We start from the raw sequence: 23,483 nt of genomic DNA, 5'->3' as shown, positions 1-23,483 counted from the left end.
GTGCCTGGCTGTGGTACAGCAGCTCCAGTTCCCTGGAAGCCCTTCTTGGTGGAAGGGTGGGGGGCACCCCAGTGAGGGGAGGCAATTTGAAGAATCAGGGGGACAGTTACCTGAGGGAGTCAGCAGCCTGGCCCAGATACAATAGAGGTAGTTAAGTGGTGTTTGATAGTGAAGGCTGACTGAGTTTATGCTCCTTTGTTACATTTTCGAGACTCCAGTGTCGCCTGGGGAGGGAAGTAATGAGAGACAGGCCTGGAGAGTGGCTAATGGGGCATGGAGAGCTGTCTCTATGTGACGTCTCAGCCCTGATTTGCAACACCCTGGAATGCAACTGGTGTTTTTCTCTGGGGATAGCTGAACAGTCTGCTGAGGGCTTAGTGCACCACCACTCCCTGGTCGTCTTAATTGTCTACCGTCGATGCTCACCTACATATTGCAGCATATGTAGGTCGCACATTTATGAGACACACAGGGAGCATATGTAGGTCACATGGTATATAATACGTAGAGGAGGCTGGGGAAGGTTGTGAGCTGCAGAGAAGCCCGCTGGCTCTGAGGGCAGGGAAGAAACTCTGGAAGGTCCACACAGAGCAGAATGTTCCTGACCATCCCGAGCCGAGGTTAGAGTGGCTGCAGGTCTCCCCCAGACACTGCTACAGCCCCCTGAGGGTAGTCCAGGGTCCCCATCGAGCTGGGGATGGTCGAAGGATCCACTTAGATGTAGCATAAAGAGACCTGAGTAGATCTGCAGGTCTGAGATTGAGCTGAAGCTAGATCGACTTCTTAGGCTCAACTGGGAAGATCCCAGGAGGGCTCATGCCCCAGGGTAGAGGAACCAGGCCATCCTGGACTCGAGTCCATCCAGGTGGGAGCTTGCAGGAAAGTATAAAGCTACCATTTCTTGATCACATAGCATGCGCCAGGCACTGTGCTAAGTGTTTTACATATACCATCTTGAGGAGCCCTACCTTATGAGGCAGGTATCATTATCCCCATTTTACAGATGGTAAATCTGAGACACAGAGAGGTCAGGGAATTTGCACAAGATCACAGCTGAGAAGTGGCAGAGCCTGGACTCAAACCCAGGTTTGTGTGACTCTGAAGCCAGTGCTCTTAACCACTAGGCAATGTGGCCCCTTTCTTCATCCCTCCCCAGCTGGATGGGGTTCCCTGGGCTACCCTCCCATCTGAGCAGGCTGGGGTGGGTGTGCATCTCCCTCAGACACGGCAGCTGGTGAAGGATGGCTTCCTGGTGGAGGTGTCGGAGGGCTCCCGGAAGCTGCGGCACGTCTTCCTCTTTACAGATGTCCTACTGTGCGCCAAGCTGAAAAAGACATCTGCAGGGTGAGTGTGCGGAAGCCCAGGTGCAAAGGGACGGGAGATGTGGGAACGAGACTCTGCCCCTTGTACTGCCCCTCAGCAACCTGAGGCAATCAGTATTTCTGTTTCCATTTTAAAAATAAATTAATTTTTTCACTACATAGCCTTTTTCTAAAATATAGCATGCTTTTAATTATAATGATAATACAACTACATTACAGCAAAAGCCATCACCCGCCTGAACATAAGCACAGTCTCCTGCTGCTATATTTCCTTCCAGTTCTTTTAATGTTCTTGTGTTTTTTCATGTAGTTGTAATCAGAGTGAATACCCAGTTTTGGGCTCTGCTTTTTCCATTTCACGTCATAAGCATTTTCCTTGTTGCGGTATCATTTCCATAATCATCCTCTTACTTCACTGCATGGTACCGCAAGTGGATATGCCGTAATTTACTTAAACATTCTCCTCTTATTAGATATTTCTAAATTTTTGCTAACTGCAATTCAGTGAATATTCATTAAATCTACTGCTACCATTTGTTGAGTGTATATCCCGTGCCAGGTGCCATGACAAATACTTTGAATAAAATAATTTCTAAGCTTCCCAACAGTGCCACAAAGTAGGTATTATTATCCCCATCTCAGAGATGAGAGAAAAGCTTTAGAGAAGTTAAATAAATTGCCCAAGGCCACAAAGAAAGTGGAGGAGATGGGATTTGAACCCTATTTTGTCTCATTGGAAAGCTCCTTTTCACCTTTACCTTTATACCCAGCACGGTGGGCCCACTCTGTGCCATGAGCAGAAAAGGTTATTCAGTATTCATTCATACATTCTTCCACTTACATTTACTTATGGTGCCAAGTACATTACCTTACAGTCTAGGCGGACACTCAGTGCCACACTAAGGGGCCAGAATGGGAGGTGCAAACCTAAGTCCTGGGGGAAGTCAGAGAAGGAGAGATTTATTATGAGCTACGATAAAGGGATGACTATCTGCAGCTAGATCAGATTTGAGATGGGTCTAAAGCAGAGGTCACAATAATAAGCATACCTGCCTCTGCCTTCAGTTCTTTGTCCATGGCAGACATTGCTAATCAATCACGGCACTCTTTCCTGCTAGACTTGGATGCAGCTTTATAATCCTCAACCCAGTACTCCATGTGACCTCTGTTGATCAGAGTCGGCATTCAAAATAACATCTATATTGTCTCTAGCATAAAGGATGATGGATGTGAACTAAGTATGGATAGGCTAGAAGAAACGGAAGGGTGTGGGATGGGGAATAGGAAAGAGGAGCCCAACCAAGAAGCCTTCACTCTTGCTGATACTAAAGTGGTTTGGGATGTTTAAAGACATCAGTCATACTGGACCAGAAGACTGGTAAGGCCGAGCACCATTGCCCTCACTGCTAACTGACTCTAGAACCTGCTTGGTGTTCTTTTCAGGACATCTTCAGGCCAAAGGTCTGATCCTTCTCTGAATTCCAACAGCACCTGCTCTCTGACCCTGGCGATTTAGTTCTTGATTATCTGACATCGTGATTGATTATGACTCCATGTGTATGTGTCCTGATCTGGCTCCTCAAGGACAAGGACTGCTCTTGCCTGTGACAAGCTCTCAGTAAATCCCTTCCAGGTGACTTCAGGCCTGGCAGTACCAGCTTGCAGAACCAAGTTCCCTTGGGCTCATGTCTCTCTCTGGCTATTTTGCAGGAAGCACCAGCAATATGACTGCAAATGGTACATTCCCCTGGCCGACCTAGTGTTTCCATCCCCTGAGGAGTCTGAGGCCAGCCCCCAGGTACACCCCTTCCCAGACCACGAGCTGGAGGACATGAAAATGAAGATCTCTGCTCTCAAAAATGAAATCCAGAAGGAGGTGAGTAGAGCCTGGCATCTGAGCCTGGGACAGGGGAGTCAGGCTGTTTTTACTGTGTCCTTTCGGCCTGGGTGTGCCGAGGGAGGTAGAGGGAGGGGAAGATGTAAGGTTTGAGATTCTGAGAGAGGCAGGATGCAAGAGTGGAAGGCCTCGAGTGTTGATGTGCTGAAGGGAAGACCCTGCTGGTGGCCGATTAGCACTGAGCAGATGCAGGGAGGGCCAAAGAGACAATGCTCAGAATTTGATGGCATAAATTATGGCAAGTTTCCTGGAGAACGGTATAGGTTGAACACTGCAGAAAAAGGGAACAAGAGAAGAAGAAGAGGGCCTTCTCATGGAAAAGTGGGACGCATTCAAGAAAAAAGGACCCGGGAGCCTCTCAGAAACTGTCACATCAAGTAGGCAAATAAATGAGAGAGGGGACTTGAATTTCATACTTAACACGCACGATCTAAAAATACATAGAAGCTTGTGCCCTGACAGAGAACTGACATTCTCATCAAACACATATGGAACATTCACAAATATTTATCAGGTATTAGGCCACAAAGGAAATCTTAATTTTTTTCAAAAAAATTGATAGCACACTGGTCATGTTCACAGACCACAGTGCAGTAAGATTAGAAATTAAGAACTATAATATAGTTAATGATACTCCTGGAAAGTTAAAACTTTCAAGTTAGAGAGGCATCAAAATGGAAACTGCAGGCTATTTTGGAACTGATGGAAATGAGAGTGCTACATATCAAAATCCATGGGATGTAACCAAAGCTCTACTTAGAGGAAAATGTATAGCCTTAAATTCATATGCTTGAAAACAGTGGCTAGAGGAAAGCATCCCAGGAGGAGCCTTTCCTGTGAGTGGAATGAAGGATTTGGTTGGCCTGAGTCTCTCTTCCTTACCTGTCTAGACTTGGCTTTGGCCTGAGCCCCCGACCCCGACCCCAAGCCCTTCCTGACACCTCTTTCTTCCCAGTCTGGATTGGATGCCCTTCTCTGGGTTCCCTGTTTGCCTCTGGCTTTGCTTTAATGGTACTGAATTATAATCACATGCTCAGCTTTCTCTCTTCCCCAGTGCAATGTGAACTCCAGTGAGGGGGCTCTTTTCTTCAGTTCTATGTCCCTAGTACTTAGCACATAATAAATAGGTGCTTAGTAAACAGTTTTTGAGAAATTAATAACCGTATGGCTTCTAAGGATCCCTCTCAATTCAGAGAGAATGCCTTTCTCTGAGGAGAGGAGGACCACATTGTAACCCCAGGGGATGTCCCTAGGACAGAGGGTCTGACTGGGGGAGTGTCTGTCCAGAGGGAGCTCCCTGACCAGCACGTGTGTCTTCTTCTGAACAGCCAGGCCCCAGCCTGCCTCAGTGAGCCTGTTTGTCTGTCTGGCCCCTGCCCTTAACCCCACTCCCTGGGACCGCCTACATTCCTGTTTCTCATTCAGTCCTGGGGTCGGGCAGGCTTTGTCCTGAACACACTATCCTGCCCCCGATGTGCGGACGTGGCCTCTGTTCAGCCAGATCAGTGTTTGCTGAGCTCCTCTGGCTGCTAGCTGCAAGGGGTGTGCCAATGCCTCTGGAGCTCCTTGTCCAGTGGAGAAGGCAGACCTGCCTGTCACTGACCACAGACAGGGGCAGATTACCCAGTAAGCGAGGTAAGCACGGGCTTCCTTGTGCTTGCTTACTAATCTGTAATGCACAATTTCACATGTTTTTCACCATACCAAAGATTGAAATTGTGCGCTACAGATTAGTAAGTAAGCACAAGGAAGCCTGGGCTTACCTCACTTACTAGGTAATCTGTCCCTGTTAGGGACTGTAAATTTGAAAAGAGGCTTTGATTCTGTAGGAAGGTGCCGTGGGGTTGGGAGAGAGACAGATGCCAGCCATACCTAGAAGCAGAGTCTTTGATGTGGTGAAAAAATGTGAAGTTGTTCACTACAGATGATCTGGTAAGCAAGGTAAGCACCGTGCTTACCTTGCCTATTGGAGAATCCGACCCTGACCACAGAGTCACTGGAGAGGTGCAGAAGTTCTCTGAGTCACAGAAGAAGCAATGATTTGCTCTTTTGATTTAAAAAAAAAACAACTTTTTTTTCTAATTGCAAGTGTAACAATGGCTTGTTCTAATAAGAAACGCTCACAACATCAAAGTGCATAGAGTAAAACAGTGGTCGTTATCCACCTCCCATTGTGAACAGTTTGGGTGTCTTCTTGTAGACTCTCCTGTGTATATACCACCAGTTGTCATCAATCAGCTCTGACTCATGGCGGCCCCACGTGTCAGAGTAGAACTGTGCTCCATAGTGTTTTCGGTGGCTGATTTTTTGGAAGTAGGTCACCAGGCCTTTATTTGAGGTGTCTCTGGATGGACTTGAACTTCTAGCCTTTCAGTTAGCAGCCAAGCACCTTAACCAACTGCATCAGCCAGGGATTCTATGCTTATGCTGGTGCATGTGTACAGTGACGCAGTGGTTAAGAGCTTGGCTGCTAACTAGAAGGTCGGCAGTTCAAATCCACCAGCTGCTCCTTGGAAACCCTAAGGGGCAGTTCTACTCTGTCCTGTAGGGTCACTATGAGTCAGAATTGACTCGATGGCTACAGGTTTGTTTAAATATATACTTAAAAAATAATGAGATCAAACTACATATGTTGTTTTGCAATTTAAACCCATCACTTAACAGTGCACCTGGGCCCTCTGGATCTGGCTGATTCTTTCTAATCGCTGCATCTCATTCTAGTGCTTGACTGCACAATGATGTATTTGGATATTTAGATTGTTTCTGGTTCGTTATTCCTAACACACCAGTCTACAGTGAACATCACTACATTTGTATGTCTCCGTAATAGATTCCCTACAAGTGGGATGGCTGGGGTGAAGGATTTGTGCATTGAATTGCCAGGTTAACCTTGGAACAGGTCACGTCAGGTTATGTTTCCCCAGCAGAGTATGAGAGTGACTGTTCCCCTACACTGTCACAACACTGACAGTGAGTAATTGGTACAATTTTGCCAGTATAGTGGGTAAGAAATGCTTCAGAGATGAGTTCTAACTGAGGAGCTTGAGGATGGCGTTAGAACTGAGACGTGCAGGATGATAGCCGTTAATAAAAGGGAGGGGGTCTTTTTGAAATATAAACTTAACTATGACCCGGCAATTCCACTCCTGGGTATATACCCAAAAGAATTGACAGCAGGGACTCAGATACTGATACACCAGTGTGCGTTGCAGCACTATTGACAATAGTCAAAAGGTGGAAACAACTCAAGTGGCCATCAACAGATGAACAGAGAAACAAAATGTGGTATATCCGTACAATGGGGTATTATACACCATAAAGAGGAATGAAGTTCTGACACCTGCTAGGACATGGGTGAACCTTGAAAGCATTATGCTGAGTGAAATAAGTCAGACAGAAAAGGACAAACATTGAATGATCACTTATATGAAATATTCAGAATAGGCAAATGCATAGCGACCAAAGGTTATTAGTGGCTGTCAGGAGCAGGTGGGAGGGAGAAATGGGGGTATTACTTAAGGGATATTGAGTTTTTGTTAAGGATCATGAAAAATTTGGAACTGATTGTTGCATAACATGGTGAATGTAATTAACATCACTAAACTGTGCACATAAAAATGGTTGAAATGGCAAATGTTTTGTTATATAGTTGTCGCTTGGTATCTGAGGGGGATTGGTTCCAGGACCACCCACAGATACCAAAATCTGAAGATGCTCAAGTCCCTTATATAAAATGGTGTAGTATTTGCATATAACCTACACACATCCTCCCATATACTTTAAATTATCTCCAGATTACTTATAATACCTAATACAGTGTAAATGCTATGTAAATAACAGAACAAGGGTGCATGAGACAACAGTGCTGGAGAGAGACTGAGATCTGTGACATGGCAGGAGGCTACAGCAGGGTATGCCTACACATCATTTCATTCGTGTGGATTCAGCATAGTGCTTGGTGCTCGGCAAATTTAAGTTTTGCTTTTTGAAATTTTCCTCCCCCCACCACCAAATATGTGGATATTTTCAATCTGTGGTTCATTGAATCTGCAGATGAGGAAACTGTGGACACAGAGGGCCGACTGTGTGTGTGTATGTATATTTCGCCACAATAAAAAAAAAAATACATGCATACATGGAAAATCGGAAAAGAACTGGTACCCCAGCAGAGAGGGAATAGTACCCTGAGGCGGCAGCAGAGGGTGCATGGTGGTACAGGGCAGGGCGGGGTGGTGAATTTTCAGGCTGGCACTGGGCTTTAAGCAGGGGAGTGGTATGCTTAGAGCTGGCAAGTGAGCAGTAGAGTCTGAGTGTGAGAGACCCCATCTCTACCCTCCATCCTCTGCAGAAAGCCAACAAAGGGCAGAGCCGGGCCATCGAGCGCCTGAAGAAGAAGATGTTTGAGAATGAGTTCTTACTGCTGCTCAATTCCCCCACAATCCCTTTTCGGATCCACAATCGGAATGGAAAGGTCAGGAATGATGAGGGGGACAAAGGCAGCCCTTTTCCTTGGTCCAGGGCTGCCCACTCAATGGCTCCTGGCCCTGACTGTGGGCCTCAGGCCCCCACTTCCCAATAAGGCTGCCATGGCTCCGGCTCTGGACTCCGTCTCCCCCCTGGTGTGGAGCCAGTCAGTGCCCTCTGCTGGCTATCTCTGGCACTGCCATTTCTGGCATCCAACTTCCAGTTGCCTCCTTCTCTAAGCCTGGGAGTGACTGGGTGAAAAGCAGCTATGCTGGGGTGGGTGACAGAATCTGGATAATGTTTGGCCTGACCATGGTCACCCTACTAAATTCTTATCTCCTCTCTTCAGAGCTACCTGTTCTTACTGTCCTCGGACTATGAAAGGTCAGAGTGGAGAGAAGCAATTCAGAAACTACAAAAGAAGGGTAAAGTCTTTCCCACTCTGTACTGCCCTGATGGGGGTCCACGGCAATTATGGGCCTTTGTATTTCTAAGCACTTTGATGACCAGCATTTGCTCTTTGGTCCTCACAATCACCTTAGAAGGTGCTAGGGCAGGTGGCACTTAATTGATGTTACCCATCAACTGAGACACAAATAATTTACATATTTGGTTTAAAGCATGCAGTGAATTAGCAGTAGGACCGGACACATACGTGAACCTCTTCAGTTACTCTCATACTTATACTTCAGTCATTCTTATGCACTACTCTAATCCACCCACCCTCACCCCTCTGAGAGCATCCATGATTGTCCCTGTGTGAGTGTCTACAAGTCTTTCACCTCCTTAAGGACCAACTCTTCCCCTAGAGCCAAGCTGTTTTCCTATAGCAGCCTCCAAGAGCAGCAGGTGCTAGTGGACCTATGATGATGTTCCTCTCTTCTCTTGGCCCTTCTGCAGATCTCCAGGCCTTTGTCCTGAGCTCGGTGGAGCTCCAGGTGCTCACAGGATCCTGCTTTAAACTTAGGACTGTACACAACATTCCTGTCACCAGCAATAAAGATGGTAAGATCCAGAACCAAAGCTTGCCCCACCAGCTGGTCCAATCCCCTAGGGCCTTGCTGGAGCCTTCCATAAGGACCCAACCAGTCACCTGGCTGCAAATGGCTAATCCCTGCTCAACTAGGCTGGGATGACTCAGTTGTCAGGTATATAGAGAGCTTGAATAGGGGTCATTCTCACAGTGAGATTTGAGCCCCCACGTGGCCCCCAACTTCTCCCTGGCCCCCTCTGGTTTAGACAGAAGAATCTGGCATCCTGGTGTACTAGGATCCTATTCATACATTATGAGGTAGTCAGATAACAAAAGCTTTTTGCTTCCATGGGATGGGGCAATGGGGCGAGGGTGGATGGATTAGAGTAGTGTTTGAAAAATAGGGCTGCGTATTTCTAGGGACGAGATCTTGGAAGGCCTTGAATGCCAAGCAAGGGCGTTTGGAGTTCTTGCTGTCAGCTAAGAAGCCTGTGATGTTTTTGAGCAGGGGAGAGTTGTATCTGGGGCTGGAAACTGGCCCAGAGTAAGTGGATTCTGGTTGCCCATGGGTGCTGGGGAGGGGTCCATTCTCTGGAAGGGATCCTGAAGGCAGGCTCTCCCTGGCATATGGAGGTCATAGAGAGCCCCCTGTGTCCCAAGCAGGGGGCAGAGCAGGACCGTCTCTCCTACATTAGCGCAGAGTGAGTTATCATATTGATTAATTTTCACTTTGAAAGGCTAGACCAAGGAGGGCAGCCAGGGACTAAGCAGGATTCAGAGATGGAGGGAAGATGTCCCTGGGGAACTGGATGAAATCCCTGGCTCAGGAGGACAGGTGTGGATGGCCTCCCAGGCTGAGTGCTGGGGAGAAGAGGCACCAGCACTGCCTGGGCACAGCTCATATTCCAGGAAGCAAGAGGCTTTGGAAACTTTTTCATCTGGCCACCAGGTGGTGGTGTCAGATTGTCTGCCTCCCCACTAACCTGCGCTGGAGATGGGAATGAAGCTGAATGGAGCCCCTCACCACCCCCTACCCTGGGGGCTTTTCTCTCTTGCAGACGATGAGTCTCCAGGACTCTATGGCTTCCTTCATGTCATCGTCCATTCTGCCAAGGGGTTTAAACAGTCAGCCAGTAAGTGCCCCTGACCACCAGCCCTAGGGAGAGGTTGGGTGGGCCGTTCATTGCTCATCTCTTCACAAGAAAGTCACCATGGACCCATTGCATGGGGTCTGCCACTGCCCACCTGCTCTGCTTTTCACAGCATGCCTTGAGAAATGGAACATTTCCCCAAGGGCCAGGAAAGAAGTTCTCTTGGCAAGGGGATTTTCCTTGCTTATTGTCTCCAAATCTGCCCTCCTCCCAGCCCTCCCCTACCCCCAGGTGTCTGGACTCCAACCCCACATCTGAAAATTACAAGCTGTGTGACCTTGGACAAGTCTCTTAACCTCTCTGAGCCTCAGACATCCTTTTCCATAAAAGGCAGTCACACTTATTAACACTGACCTGAAAGCAGGCTTAAATATGACAGTGTATGTACAACTCCAGCACACTGCCGCACATATCCCTTTTCTCCCCTTCTTTATCATCATCTACTAAACCTGTGTAATTTTAAACGTTTCACAAAATACGATTATACTTAAAACAAAAAACTAAATCCACTGCTGTCAAGTCGATTCTGACCTGTAGCGACCCTATATGATTATACTTATTATCTACTTTTTATTCGCGTAGGGATTTGTGAGTATATTAGACAGCTAATAGTTTCTACCCGTTTGCTAGATGAGGAAGCCAAGTCACAGAGAGATATAAGGACTTAATATCATGCAGGATCAGAAACCCAGGGCTCCTGACTCCTCTCTTTTCAGCCTGCCCCTTCCCACTCCCTTCTTTTCCTTTCTGGCAGGTGAGGTCTGTGCTCAGCCTCTCTCCCTACCGTGTACCTAGAAGAAGTTACGCCATTGGCCCACACACAGTCATTCAATAAATATTTACTGGGAAGCCTCTCTGGGCTCCTGGGGTAAACCAGCCTCCTCTCTGTGTTCCCGTCACACCTGGGCAAACCACGGGTACAGCACCTGCTATGCTGTTTTGCCATTTATTATGTCTCCCCTGCCGTGAGTTCTTTGAGGTGGGACCATGTCTCCTTTATCCTTGCATGAACATGTACAGGAGCTCAGAAATAATGAATGAAGTAGTTCATTTACAGAGGGCCTACTGTGTGCCTGGGTACCATACTGGGTGATGGAGAACATGGGAACATGGCCAGCATGTGGACAGAGCCTGGGCATGTTCAAAGCCTTTTCAGGTTCATTATCTTCTCTAGTCCTCCTGGCATCCCTCCAAGGTCAATGTTAGCATGCCCATTTTACATGCGAGAACACTGAATTTCAGAGGTCTCAAGTGATTCTCCCAGGGTCACACAGATAGTAGAATAGACCTAAAACCCATGTCTTCCAACACCAAAGCCCAAGCTCTTTATCCTTTAGAAAGTGTGGCTGGGACCACCTATACTGATCACTCGGGGCGCTTGTGACCACCCCAGCTTCCTGGACCCTCCCCAGACCCACAGAATCCCCTTCTTAGGGCAGGGGAGGGGAGCTGCTGGGTAGTAAGTTTGCGAGGGCTGTTACACACACCTAAGTCTGCGACCCACCTAATGGGACCAGCCGAATGTCCCACCCCTCCTCTCTCCCGCTGCTTCTGGGTTGGCTGGGGACAGCTTTCAGCAAGGCCCATCTAGGAGGAGCATCCCACTCCCCCAGAGCAGGTGTTCCATCTCCCAAACTGGGTCGGGTGGTTAGAAATGGGGTGAGCTCCCCGCAAGGCTGCTGTGAAATCTTCCCTTGTCTCTAGATTGTCTTCACCCTCCCACCCCAGCCCCTGACCCTCTCAAGAGTTCATTCTGACTCGGGGATGAAGCCCAGCTGGGCTGAGGATCTTGAGCCGTGGCTTCTTATCCCAGTGAACTCATCAAATCTGCACAGTCGGGCCCAGGGCTTTACAGATGAGGGAACTGAGGTAGAGAAGTTACATAATTTGCACATGGTTCCCTGGCTAAGCAGCAGAACCAGAATTTGAACCCAGACAGTCTGACTCCAAAGCTATCACTTTTATGTCATGAGCTACCACCGAGCCTGGATGGGAAATTCACTCACACTGAGATAACTAAATGATGACCGTGCTTCACTACCCCCCGTCTCCCAACCTCACAGAGCTTTGGGCCTCTGGCATTGTTCACGTTAATCTGCACTCACAGCCTGTGTGTTTCAATACCCAGTTGTATCTACTTCACGTTTCACCCAGCTGGAGACTCCCCGGGGTCCGCTCCACTCTCCCTTCGGATGGAAAGCAACCTGGAGCGTCTTTGTGATGGGGTGGGAGCTGGGTGATTCCTGGGCCTGAGTGGAGTGTCTACTCTCTGACCTCTGTCTCTCATCCCCTTGAATCACGTTGAAGAGGGTTGTCTGTAGTGCCTCAAAGTCACCCCCTACCCCACCGTTACCCTGGGAAACAACCTTGGCAGCTCCTATGGAGGTGGGGGGCTGCAGGGTCAGAGCCCCAGAGGGAGTGTGCAGATATACAGAGTGCCCACAGTGACCACCCAGTGCTGTGACTCATCAGTGGGGCCTCAGGGTAGAGAAGAGATGTTCAGCCTTAAAGGCCATAGTGTGAGATGGAGACGCTAGGGAAAGCACCACCCCACCACACACCCTGCACCACTTTATTGCCTGAAGCTTTTGGGCAGTGACGAGAGCTTCATTCACTCATTCCTACTGTGTGCCAAGCATTTTTTTTGGCACAGAGGATACTCCAGTGGATAATCAAAACAAGGCTACTGGCTGCATGGTGTTCATATTGTAGTGGGGTGTGGGGGAGAGACAATAAACACAGAGAGCTTCAGTGGAAGCTACTTGCTAGGAAGGGCAAAAACAACAAACTGGACGGGAGCTTTGGAATGGGGGGCATTTTTGGTTATCACAATGATCGAGGGTCACTCAGTGCAGAGGCCAGGGCTGCTAAATGCCCTCCAGTGACGTCCACCTTACATGCCAGTGGCACTGTGTTGAGAAACCCTGAGATAGGCGGGCAAGAAGCTCCTTTAGTTAACACGGTCAGTGAAGGTCTTTGAAATGAGGCCTCAGTGAGGAGGAGGCAGCCAGGCAGAGGTCAAGGACAAGGGGCAGCAAGTGCAAGGGCCCTCCCTGATGCGGTAGCAGACCCGTGAGGCTGGAGGGTAGCAGATGAGGTGGGGAGGGGCAGCACCATCCAAGAAGAGGGCAGAGAACAGGACGAGGCCAAAACGCACAGGGCTGTGGGGAGGAGAACGCTAAGATGCCACTGCACGAGGATGTTGGGAAGAACAAATGCACTCTTCCCCCTTCTTCCTGAGCCTCTGGACCTCACTCAGTGTGTCTGCCCTTCCTCCTGCAGACCTGTACTGTACGCTGGAGGTGGATTCCTTTGGCTATTTTGTAAGCAAAGCCAAAACCAGGGTGTTCCGGGACACGACAGAGCCCAAGTGGGACGAGGTGAGTGCAGGGGGCCGGTGTCCCTCAGGGACCCTTGAGCTTGTTACCAACCATGCCCCACCCCTCCATATGCTCATGTCCTGCCTGCTGAGGGTGTCCAAACCTGCTGGTTGGGCCAGCCTTGTCTCTCTAACCCCTGTGCCCTCCACTGCCTGCTCATCTGGCTTCTGATGACAGTATTCATGTTGATCGGAGGCAGACGTTGTCTCAGCTGAGGCTCCCAAACTGCACCTCATCAGTGACTGGAGGCCTCTGGCAGCTCCAGAAAATGTGGAAGCTCCTCCTTGTCTTGTGGGTGGTCCTCACAGGCTCTTCTCACCCTGCTCCTGCAGAGTTGAGGCCCACACCTGCCAGGAAGCCATGTCTCCCAGCCTCAGAGATTCAGGGCCCTTTGTCCCCGTCTTTCTGCAGGAGTTTGAGATTGAGCTGGAGGGCTCTCAGTCCCTGAGGATCCTGTGCTATGAGAAGTGCTATGACAAGACAAAGGTCAACAAGGACAACAACGAGATTGTGGACAAGATCATGGGCAAAGGGCAGATCCAGGTGAGGATCCAGGTGCAGCCAGGGCACCAAGGTGAGGCTGGGGGAGCTGCTAGGAGGTGGTGCCAGTTGAGAAAGAGTCCTCCCTTGGTATCACCCATCTTCTTGGAGAATGGTGCTTGGCCCCTTGTGACTTTGGTTTAAAGCTGGTTTGAGAAAAGTTCCCCAGGATAGTGGTTTGCCTTTGCTGGAGGTAGCCCAGAGGCTCACATGTGCCTGGTCCCAGGTTTCCCTGCCTGGCTCAGGTGTCTCATCCACACTCCTGCAGGATGGACTGGAGGAATGGCAGCTACGTTTGTTTTTACATGTCTGGTAGATTGGTGATGTTTTCTTGAACCCTGTGTTGAGAAGGATTCTGAGGCTGTACCCATGAGCAGGAGAAAAAAGTGCTGTATTTGCTTAGCAATGTTTGCCATGGGCGTGGGATGAGGAATGAGGCATAGGTCCCAAGCATTTGCCATTCATCTGGAATGGGTTAGAATCCAGCTGGGACCTCGGGGGGCCGGTCTCTCACTTGCTGTGAGGGTTGCAGTGGGCCTTACTCATCTGTGTTGGTGTTCATTGGGTTAGGGTGGATTCTCTGGCTATCGTAGAGGCAGGTCCTCAGGTTAAGAGCATACCTGTCTCAGCTGCGTTTCTTGTGCAAATATATGTGGAGAAAAGGGCTTTCTTTGCAGCCTGCGTCTCTGGAACATGCTTGCAGCTTTGCAGATGCCTGCTATTCATTTACCTATCAAGAGAACACCGGCCTGGGGGGTGGTATTGAGCATGGAGCCATCCACACTTCTGTCCAGCATCTTGTGTGGCCGGGTTTGGGAGTGGATTCTATGACCAGGAAATGAAGGAAAGCAAAACCTGGCCCATCGTGGGACTGAGCCACAGGCCTTAGGAGCTCTGGGCTTCTTAGCAGTTGCACCAGGGGTGACCTGGGTGTGGCTGGATTGCCCCGTCTGCAGGGGCCTGGGGGTTGCTCTTTCACAGGAAGTGTTCCTTCTCTGAGGCATTGTTGAGGCTGCAGTTTGGTATCTGTCTCTTAACAGGTGTCTTTAATGGCATTGCTCCTTGGGGATCCGTGTGGGCCTCCCGCTCCCCGTACCTGTCTCGGGCTCCAGTGTTTGAACAGGGAGGATGGCACTGCTGGGGGGATGCTGGCCATCTGCCTCACATCACCCCACATCCTGAGCATTCCCCTTCCTGACGCTGTGGGACCTCTACCCTGCTCCTCAGTACTGCTACCAGGGAGACAGTGTTGCTAGGTAACCGCAAGCCAGTCCTTCATTATTTAGGAAATGGGGGCTGATGGAAAGGGCTCTCTAAATTCAGTCCCTGGAACCTACTTTTTGCAGGGATGGGAGTCCCATCTCCATATCTGGGCTGAGTAGCGGGATGGACAGGTGAAGGTTCTGGGGCTGGGACCCACTCAGTCCCAGGAGAGTCCCAGCCAAGAGACACGACTGGTTGCCACACTCCCTGTGCCATTTGGTGGCTATGGAATGGAAGGAGTTAAAAGAGTGCCCAGGGCAGCCGGCTCAGTGGGCACTGTGGACCCCGACCGCTGGAACTCTGATGCCAGGGGCCGTTATTCTCCCCCATCTGGACGTCCCACCCTGTCACTTTGCTGCTTCTCTTTCTGGCCAGCCATACAGCCCTGGGGGAAAGCACACCATAAATCATCCTATCCTGGAGACAGGAGCAGATGGGGGAAGGGGAGGAAGCCAGGTTATGTTTGGCAGAGCAGAAAGCACAGTCTGGTAAGGAAAATGTTTCTGTGTTTAAGCTTCAGGGAATGTTAAATGCCTGAGAGTTGGTATTAAAAGAAACACAAACCTTCCTGTTGCCAGCTGACCTGCGCCTGTGAGCTGGCAGTTCCGGGTCAGAGGCCTCTGGGGGGCTTTGAGGTTCTCTCAGGACTTGACTTCCCAAAGGATAGCCCCTTGCCCTCGGCCACGGCACCATCTACCAACCTTCCTATGGATTGGGAGGGGAGGGGATCTTCCCCACCAGGGTGTCCCATCCAGGGCATGGGGTGGCTGGTAAAGTCTTCTCACCCTGTAACTGCCCTCAGAGCCACTGAGGATGGCCAGGCTAGGGGGGACAGCCTGCACCTAGCCACAGAACAGTCTGTTCCCCCAGCTCTCTCCCACCTCCCTTCCTGCCATGTGTACATGGAAGGGATTGGCACCAGTCTCTGGCACTTGATCCTGCTCCCCTTCCGCAGGTGCCGAGGTGGGAGCCAAAGGTGGCCCCGGTGGTCGGGGCCTAACCTTGGGGATGTTCCAGTGGCCTGAAGGAAAGGCCTCTCTGAGCCCCTCCCATGCAGCCCATCCAGAGAACCTACAGGGGACCTGAAACAGTGCTAGGCGTTTGCTCTGGCAGTGGGGGCAGGAAGAGAGGAGTGGAGTGGGGTGGGAGAGGGCAGCATTTAGTGACAGACAGATGGCAGCACTGATCACCAGCATGTGTGTCTGGCACTTGTGCACCTGGAAGCCCATTCCCAAACATTATCTCATATCGATAGCCCTGTGAGGAAAATGGTAATTGTACCCCCCCGCATTTTACAGATGAAGACACTGAGGCACTGAGGGGAAGTACCTTGGCCAAGACACCCCTGCTGACAGTGTGCAGACAAGGCCAGTACACTCTCCCCTGTAACGTGTGCCCATGTCCCAGGCTTCTTAACAGGAGTCTCCTAGCCTGGGTGAAGGGCCCTGGCATGGCTAATGGCCTGCAGAAGGAGCCGGGGTAATGTTCTGCCCCATTGTCCCATTTTATGGCATAAGGTGAGCCTCAGGCTTCCTTTGTCTGAGTCCTGTTACCTCTGGGCAGGGTCATATCTGCCTGGTGTACCTGGAGGGAAGCAGAATGAGCATGTACGCAAGAGAGCACAGGGTGGGCCATGCCAAGAGGTGGAGGGTTCTGGCCTCAAACTTACCGTCAGATTGGAAAAGACACATATATTATACGTGTGTAACATACATGTATATTATATAGCGTATTGATACGCCAAGCCACTAGTCATTCTGGCTATACTGTGGTGGCTTGCATGTTGCTATGATGCTGGAAGCTATTCCATCGGTATTTCAGATACCAGCCGGGTCACCCATGGTGAACAGGTTTCAGCAGAGCTTCCAGACTAAGACAGACTTCTAGAAAGCCCTGGTGATCTATTTCTGCACCTTAGCTAACGAAAACCCTATGTGCAAGAGAGCAAGGAGAAAGGATCACAACAAAATATTGTCCGACATAGTGCTGCAACAAAGGACTTGAGCATACTAATGATCATGAAGATGGTGCCGGACAGAGCAACATTGCATTCTGTTGTTCATGGGGCCGCCATGAGTCAGAGCCAATCCAGTGCAACTAAGGACAACTACAAGCCGCTAGAGAACAGTGGTGATGATGATGACATCAGAGAGCAGATACGAAGCCAGCCTTGCGTTAAACACTTAACTTCTATTATCTCGGGATTTTCCCAATCGCCTGTCGTCATCGTGGTTGTTAGGTGCCGTTGAGTCAGTCCCGACTCATAGCGACCCTGTGTACAACAGAATAGAACAATTCCCAGTCCTGCGCCATCCTCACAGTCATTGTTATGCTTGAGCCCATTGTTGCAGCCACTGTGTCAGTCCATCTCGTTGAGAGTCTTCCTCTTTTTCACTGACCCTCTATTTTACCAAGCATGATGTCCTTCTCTAGTCCTGATAACATGTCCAAAGTACATGTGATGAGGTCTCACCATCCTTGGTTCTAAGGAGCATTCTGGCTATACTTCTTCCAAGACAGATATGTTTGTGGTTCTGGCAGTCCATGGCATATTCAGTATTCTTTGCCAATACCATAATTCAAGGTATCAGTTCTTCTTCAGTCTTCCCTGTTCATTGTGCCCCGCAGGGTAGGAATGCTCTTAACATTTTACAGATGAGTAAGCTGAGGCACTGAAGGGTCAAGTAACCTGTCTGGGGCTGGCAGCCAGGGAGCAGGAGAGCTGGGATTTGAACCAGGGCTGGCGGCTACCTCCAGACCCCATGCCCTGCCCTCTGGAGAAGCTCTGCTGCCTCCCACTGTTTCGTAAGTAATAAGGTAGAAACTTGTGCCATAGGAGTCAAAGGAGGAAAGATTTTTGTGGGCTGGAGTTAGGGAGGCTTCAAGGAGGAGGTGGAGCGAGAGGGGTTTGAGAGGACTGGATGTTTTAAATTCCAAAGCAGTGTTTATATTAGAAAGAAAATTGCAGTAATAGTAAAGTGACTTGAAAAATAATCACAAACTGTCCCTACTCCCACTCCTCTGGAACAACCATTTTATTTGTGCCTTTTCCCTTTCTCAAGGGTGCAAAATTGTAATATAGTTTTAATCATAGTGCACATAGTATGTATATATTATTTATTACTATACATCCCATTTTTTTCCTAGGGCTGTGTGTAGTCTTTATAATTACCTTTTTTGGATGTATTATTAGAAATACTTTATATACTTTATGTAAATATAATGACCAACACATTAATTGCCATTTTAAGGCTCTGTGTTATTCTGGAAAGGTGGGCAGGCTCTGGATCAGCAGAAAGGAGTGGGGCGGCACCCTGGGGGCAGGACAGGCACAGCCAGGGGTTGGGAGGCAGGAATGTTCAGGGAGTGTCCCGGGAAATGAAGGAGCCCAGCCTGCACGGAGGAGGGCAGCTGGCCAGGAGAGCTTGCGAGCAGCGCAGGTAGGAGGAAGGTTGAAGGAATGAGTAAAAGAAGGGGAGCCAGTAATTAGTCCAAAGGACTAAGGACCACATGAACCACAGCCTACACAACCCCTAGACCAGAAGAACTAGGTGGTGCCCAGCTACCACTACTGACCACTCTGACAGAGATCACAACAAAGGGTCCCGGACAGAGCGGGAGGAAAATGTAGAACAAAAAATCAAATTCACAAAAAGGACCAGACTTGCTGGTCTGACAGAGACTGGAGGAACCCCTGAGACTATGGCCCTAAGACACCTTGCTGACCTGTAACCGAAGCCATTCCTGGAGACAACCTTCCAGCCAAACAGTAGACAAGCCCATAAAATAAACAGTAACACCGGAGAGAAACAATCAATTATATGAGATCAAAAGGGCAATATTTACCCAAAAGCAAAGATGAGAAGGCAGGAAGGGGTAGAGAATCAGGACAAAAGGTAATGCGGAACCCAGGGTGGAAATGGGGACAGTGCTGACACATTGTGGGGACTAAAACCAAGGCCATGAAATACATTATGTACAAACTATCAAATGAGAATCTAATTTGCTCTGTAAACTTTCACCTAATGCATAATTTTAAAAAAACTAAAGTAATGGGGCGGGAACGCATAGATTAAGAGAGACTAAAAAATGTCAGGAGTCCCTAGGTGATGCAAACAGTTAAACGCTTGACTACTAACCAAAAAATTGGCAGTTCAAACCCACCCAGAGGTGCCTTGGAAGAAAGACCTGGCAGTCTGCTTCCGAAAGGTCATACCCTTGAAAACTGTATGGAACAGTTCTATTCTGCCATGAGTCAGAATCAACATGGCAATAACTGGTTATGACATAGGAGCCCTGGTGGCACAGTGGTTAAGTGCTCAGCTGCTAACCAAAAGGTCAGCGGTTCAAACCCACCAGCCGCTCCACGGGAGAAAGATGTGGCAGTCAGCTTCCGTAAAGATTACAGCCTTGGAAACCCTAAGAGGCAGTTCTACTCTGTCCTTTAAGGTCGCTATGAATCATAATAAGACATATCAACCAATTGTAACCTGTGAACTTTAGATGCTGATGCTGATTCAATCAAACAAGGAAACCCTGGTGGAATAGTGGTTAGGAGCTATGGCTGCTAACCAAAAGGTCGGCAGTTCGAATCCACCAGGCACTCCTTGGAAACCCTATGGGGCAGTTCTACTCTGTAACAAACTCTTAAAAAAAAAATCATCTATTTACAAGGCAACTACGAATATGCACACTGACTGAATATTTGATGATTTTAAAGGGATTATTATTAATTTTTTTGGATGTGATTATGCTATGTATTTTTAAGAGTCCTTAAAGAGATATATACTGAACTATTAATGGAATAAATTACGTGATGTCTGGGATTTGGGAAGGGAGAAAGTGCATAGGGGAAACAATGAAACGAGAATGGCCATGTGTTGATAGTTGTGGAGGTTGGGTGATGGATACAAGCGTTTTCATTATATTGTTTTGTCTGATCTTGAGTCTCTTTGAAATTTCCCAGAATAAAAAATTAAAAAAAAAAAAAAAAAGAGGAGGAGGAGCCATACTTCTCGGCCAGAAAGGAGCCTTAAAAAGAAAGCTATTGCTGTCAAGTTGATTCTGATTCATGGCAACCACATATATGCAGCGTAGAACTGTGCTCCATTGGGTTTTTATGACTGTGACCTTTTAGGAGCAGATCACCAGGGCTTTCTTCTGAGGTGCCTCTGGGTGGGTTCAAACTACCAACTTTTTGGTTAGCAGCTGAGCGCTTAACCATTTGCACTGCCCAGGGACTCCAGAAAGGATCCTAGAGTCACTCCTGTTCTTGCAGGGAGAAGGAGAGTGAGACCAGAAAGGGTGAGTGGCACAGCCATGGTCACACAGCTCGTTAGTGGTTGAGCAAGGGCTCAAAATTCGGCGTCCTGACGGAGGTTGGTCATGCTTGGTCAGCTGCTAGGCAAATGAGTGAATGAAAGTGCCCATAGATGTGGGTGGGCTTGGAGGTCCATCTGTGGCTCTCAGGGGTCTTATCCTTTGTCACTGCATATTAAGCAGAAGACCCCACCCCCACCCCCACCCAGCTTGGTCCATTTCTCCTCCTCCAGGCTCAGAAATCCTCCCTTTCTTCCCCAGACCTCCGGGAAAATTACCCCAGATTCTCTATCCAGGCCCACCCCCTCCTTACTGCCCACCACCCGGCTAACAGCTCAGCAGGAGGGCTCCACATGCAGTCAGCCTTGGTCTCCTGGTCCCGGGGGACTCCCGTTTGTTTGTCCCAGTCTATTTCCAACCATACTGCTCCAGGCTCCAGATGTGCTGTCCCCAACTGGGACCTAGCCCCTGGCTGATTAGCATGTTCCCAGGGTCCAGCCGTTCTTGGCTGGCTGGGCCAGAGGGGAGAGCTCTCCCTGAGAGTGCCACAGCTCAGTTCCTGCCACTGACCCCCGACTGGAAAGGGGTTTGAGACCAAGGAGTTACCTAAGCCAGAGGAGCCTTCTGTGCCCTTGCCTCTGCTCCCCTGCTCCCCGATTTTCCAGCTCAGCCACAAGCTAGGGGATGAAGGTTCCCCCAGGCTCTTCTCCCCTGGGTGGGAGGCAGCTTCACTTTCCCATGAGCCCTCTGGGGGTGGCCTAGGATCCAGAGGTGGGAAGGAACAGAGTTCCAGACCAAGGAGAAAGCTTCAGCTGACCTATGCCTGGTGTGGCCATCCCGCCTTGCCCACGATGGGCAAGTTCAGGCCTGATGGGACGCCTCCCCTCCATCCTCTCCCCTCCCAAAGCTTGGAGCCTGTGTCCAAAGGGAGAACAGGGGAATAATTTCTTTGACCTCTGGACCTGGCCCCTTGAAAGCTTGTGAGGGGTCAGGTCTGTTATCAGTGACACTCAGGACGAGGTCATAAGGGCCAGCCCCCTGCCTTTAGGAGTGTCCACAGAGCCCAAACTGACAAACCTGACAGAATCTAGACCCTCTTTCTTTCGGGTGAGAACAAGAGCCTGGTCTCTGGGGACAGAGATTTCACTGCCTCCTCCTCCTCCCCCGACCCAGGGATTTTTCCTCTGATGTGCTCACCTCTTTCCCGCTGTCACAAGAGAGAAGGGCCCACGACTCTAGAGCATGACTGGTCACCATTAGCCCTTTAGGGCTGAAGAAAGCAGCTGAGCCACCCCTGGCCTTGTCTCCCCAGCTCCTTGGCCCTTCTTTCCTCAGAGGTCTTGTTGGTCCTCCCCTTGGTCAGTGGTTGGGTGTGTTGAGTGTGGTTGCCCTGATTGCCCCGGGAAGAGCACTGAGTCAGAAGACCCGAGTCCTGGTCTTTTGACCTTTTGGGGCCTCAGTTTCCTCATCTATCAAGTGGGGATAATTATTCCCACTCTGCCTTCATCATCGGCTTGTTGTGAGGCTGAAAGGACAGAATGTACCTGAGGGAGCTGGTCAGAGCTAAGCTGTGTACATCATGCTTCCCCGGGTTCCTCATTCCCTTGTGTTTATTGAGCGCCCTCTAAGTGGCAGGCACTGTGCTGTGGACAGCAATAGTGAACAGGGCTTCGAGAATTTTGGTCTTTTGGCCAATGTTGAAGGGACTTGGAGGCCGGACAGATCTGGGGTTCAGAGTCTGTCTTCCTCCACTCATCAGTTGTGAGAATAGGGTGAATTACTTTACTTCTCTGAGCCTCAGTTTCCCTGTCTGTAAAATGGGCTCGAATGAGGATTGAATGTGAAAGTGCATAAAGCCCTCAGCACAGGGCCTGGCATAGAGTCCATACTTGGCCAATGGTGATGGCCAGTCTGGTGTGCCAGGACTAGGTTACCCTGTCCTTCCTCCTTCCTGCAGGGATTCTGGGTGTAGCTTGTCAAGTAGCCCTCTCCCCGAGGGCTGTCATCTGAGCATGCCCCCTGTGGTTGGGCCTCTGGCTGACTGTTGGTAACATCTGTTTTCTTAAGCTGTTGGAGTCAGACCCGGCTTTGATGGACTGACCTCAGAGTGGGCAGAGAAGTCAAGGCTGGGGCTCTGGCCAAGATTTCCCTGCCTGGAGGCCTGGAGAAGGGATTGCCTTGACCCCAGGGCCCAGCAGCTCCAGGCATTCCCCCTTGGAGCAGCTCTCAGCTTGGCCTGGTGCAGCCCCGCCCAGGCCCAGAGTGCAGACTGAATGAGGATCTGGGAACAAGGGGCCTTTGTCAGCCTGGTAGCTGCTTCTGGTTTCAATTATTCTGCAGAGCAGGAGGGACTTGGAGTGAGCGTGGGTCAGGAGGCTGCAAGGGCAGGAGGCAATGACTCCCCACTCCAGCTCCCTCTATCTGACCGCTGAGGGGTCTCTTGTCCCTGTTTGACTCTGCCCAAGCATTGAACACACCAGCTGTATTGCCCTAGGTGCCTGGGCTCTGGGGCATTGGCCTGGTTGACCCAGAGCCCCTTCCAGCTTTGGCCCACTCTGGTCCTCACGGCTGGTACCAGGAGAGTACCTGGGCCTCTCCCTGGGCCAGGCAAGTCCTCTGACAGAGGGACATTAACACGGTCCTTCAGGCCCTGGTTGATGGAACACACTGGCCATGGCTGGGCCCCTGGCCCCTTGGGGGAGGTCTTGTTTTGCTGGGATGGAGAGCAGGGCAGGCTGCTGGGAGACCCTTGGCTGGTTTCCCTTTCTTGCCCTACCTCCCCCCAGCAGCTCCTGCCCTGGCCTCTGGTGTGGCCAGGCTGGCTGTGCTTCCCAGCCTCTCCGCTGGAAGATGGGCTCCTTCCCTGCCCCCAGCCCAGGCCAGATACACGCCCGGGGGGAGCATCTGCCTCTGGATTTCACGTTTCCTACCTCTGCTGCCCACCCGGGCCCACACGGGGTCCTCCCTTTGCCACCATCACTACCACTGTGCCAGTCCCAGAGGCACATGGGCTGGGAAGGTTGTGCACCAGGACTGGTTCTGCTCCATGCCCCACACTCCTCCCAGCAGCCCTGCTGACTGGAGCCATTGTCCTGCCCCAGGCCTGCCCCACCCAGCTGTTTCAGACCCATTTGTCCTCCAGTACCCCACCTGCTGTCCCTCTTCAAGGCAGGT

General features: G+C 50.0%; 1 protein-coding gene across 2 annotated transcripts in view; it reads left to right on the top strand.

The window, feature by feature from the left end:
- ABR (ABR activator of RhoGEF and GTPase) overlaps positions 1–23,483 on the top strand; it is a 205,914-nt gene that overhangs the window by 148,904 nt on the left and 33,527 nt on the right. For both annotated transcript variants that reach the window (XM_004376170.2, XM_004376172.2), the window contains 8 exons: positions 1,223–1,344; positions 3,033–3,198; positions 7,568–7,690; positions 8,033–8,108; positions 8,584–8,688; positions 9,715–9,789; positions 13,090–13,187; positions 13,599–13,730. In XM_004376170.2, coding sequence (XP_004376227.2) covers positions 1,223–1,344; positions 3,033–3,198; positions 7,568–7,690; positions 8,033–8,108; positions 8,584–8,688; positions 9,715–9,789; positions 13,090–13,187; positions 13,599–13,730 — 897 coding nt within the window. The remainder of the gene's footprint in view (positions 1–1,222; positions 1,345–3,032; positions 3,199–7,567; positions 7,691–8,032; positions 8,109–8,583; positions 8,689–9,714; positions 9,790–13,089; positions 13,188–13,598; positions 13,731–23,483) is intronic.

Source organism: Trichechus manatus, unplaced genomic scaffold, assembly GCF_000243295.1.
Source record: "Trichechus manatus latirostris isolate Lorelei unplaced genomic scaffold, TriManLat1.0 scaffold00040, whole genome shotgun sequence".
In the NCBI taxonomy this organism is placed as follows: domain Eukaryota; kingdom Metazoa; phylum Chordata; class Mammalia; order Sirenia; family Trichechidae; genus Trichechus; species Trichechus manatus.
The sequence above is the reverse complement of the archived record's forward strand: the minus strand, read 5'-3'. Positions and strand labels throughout refer to the sequence as shown.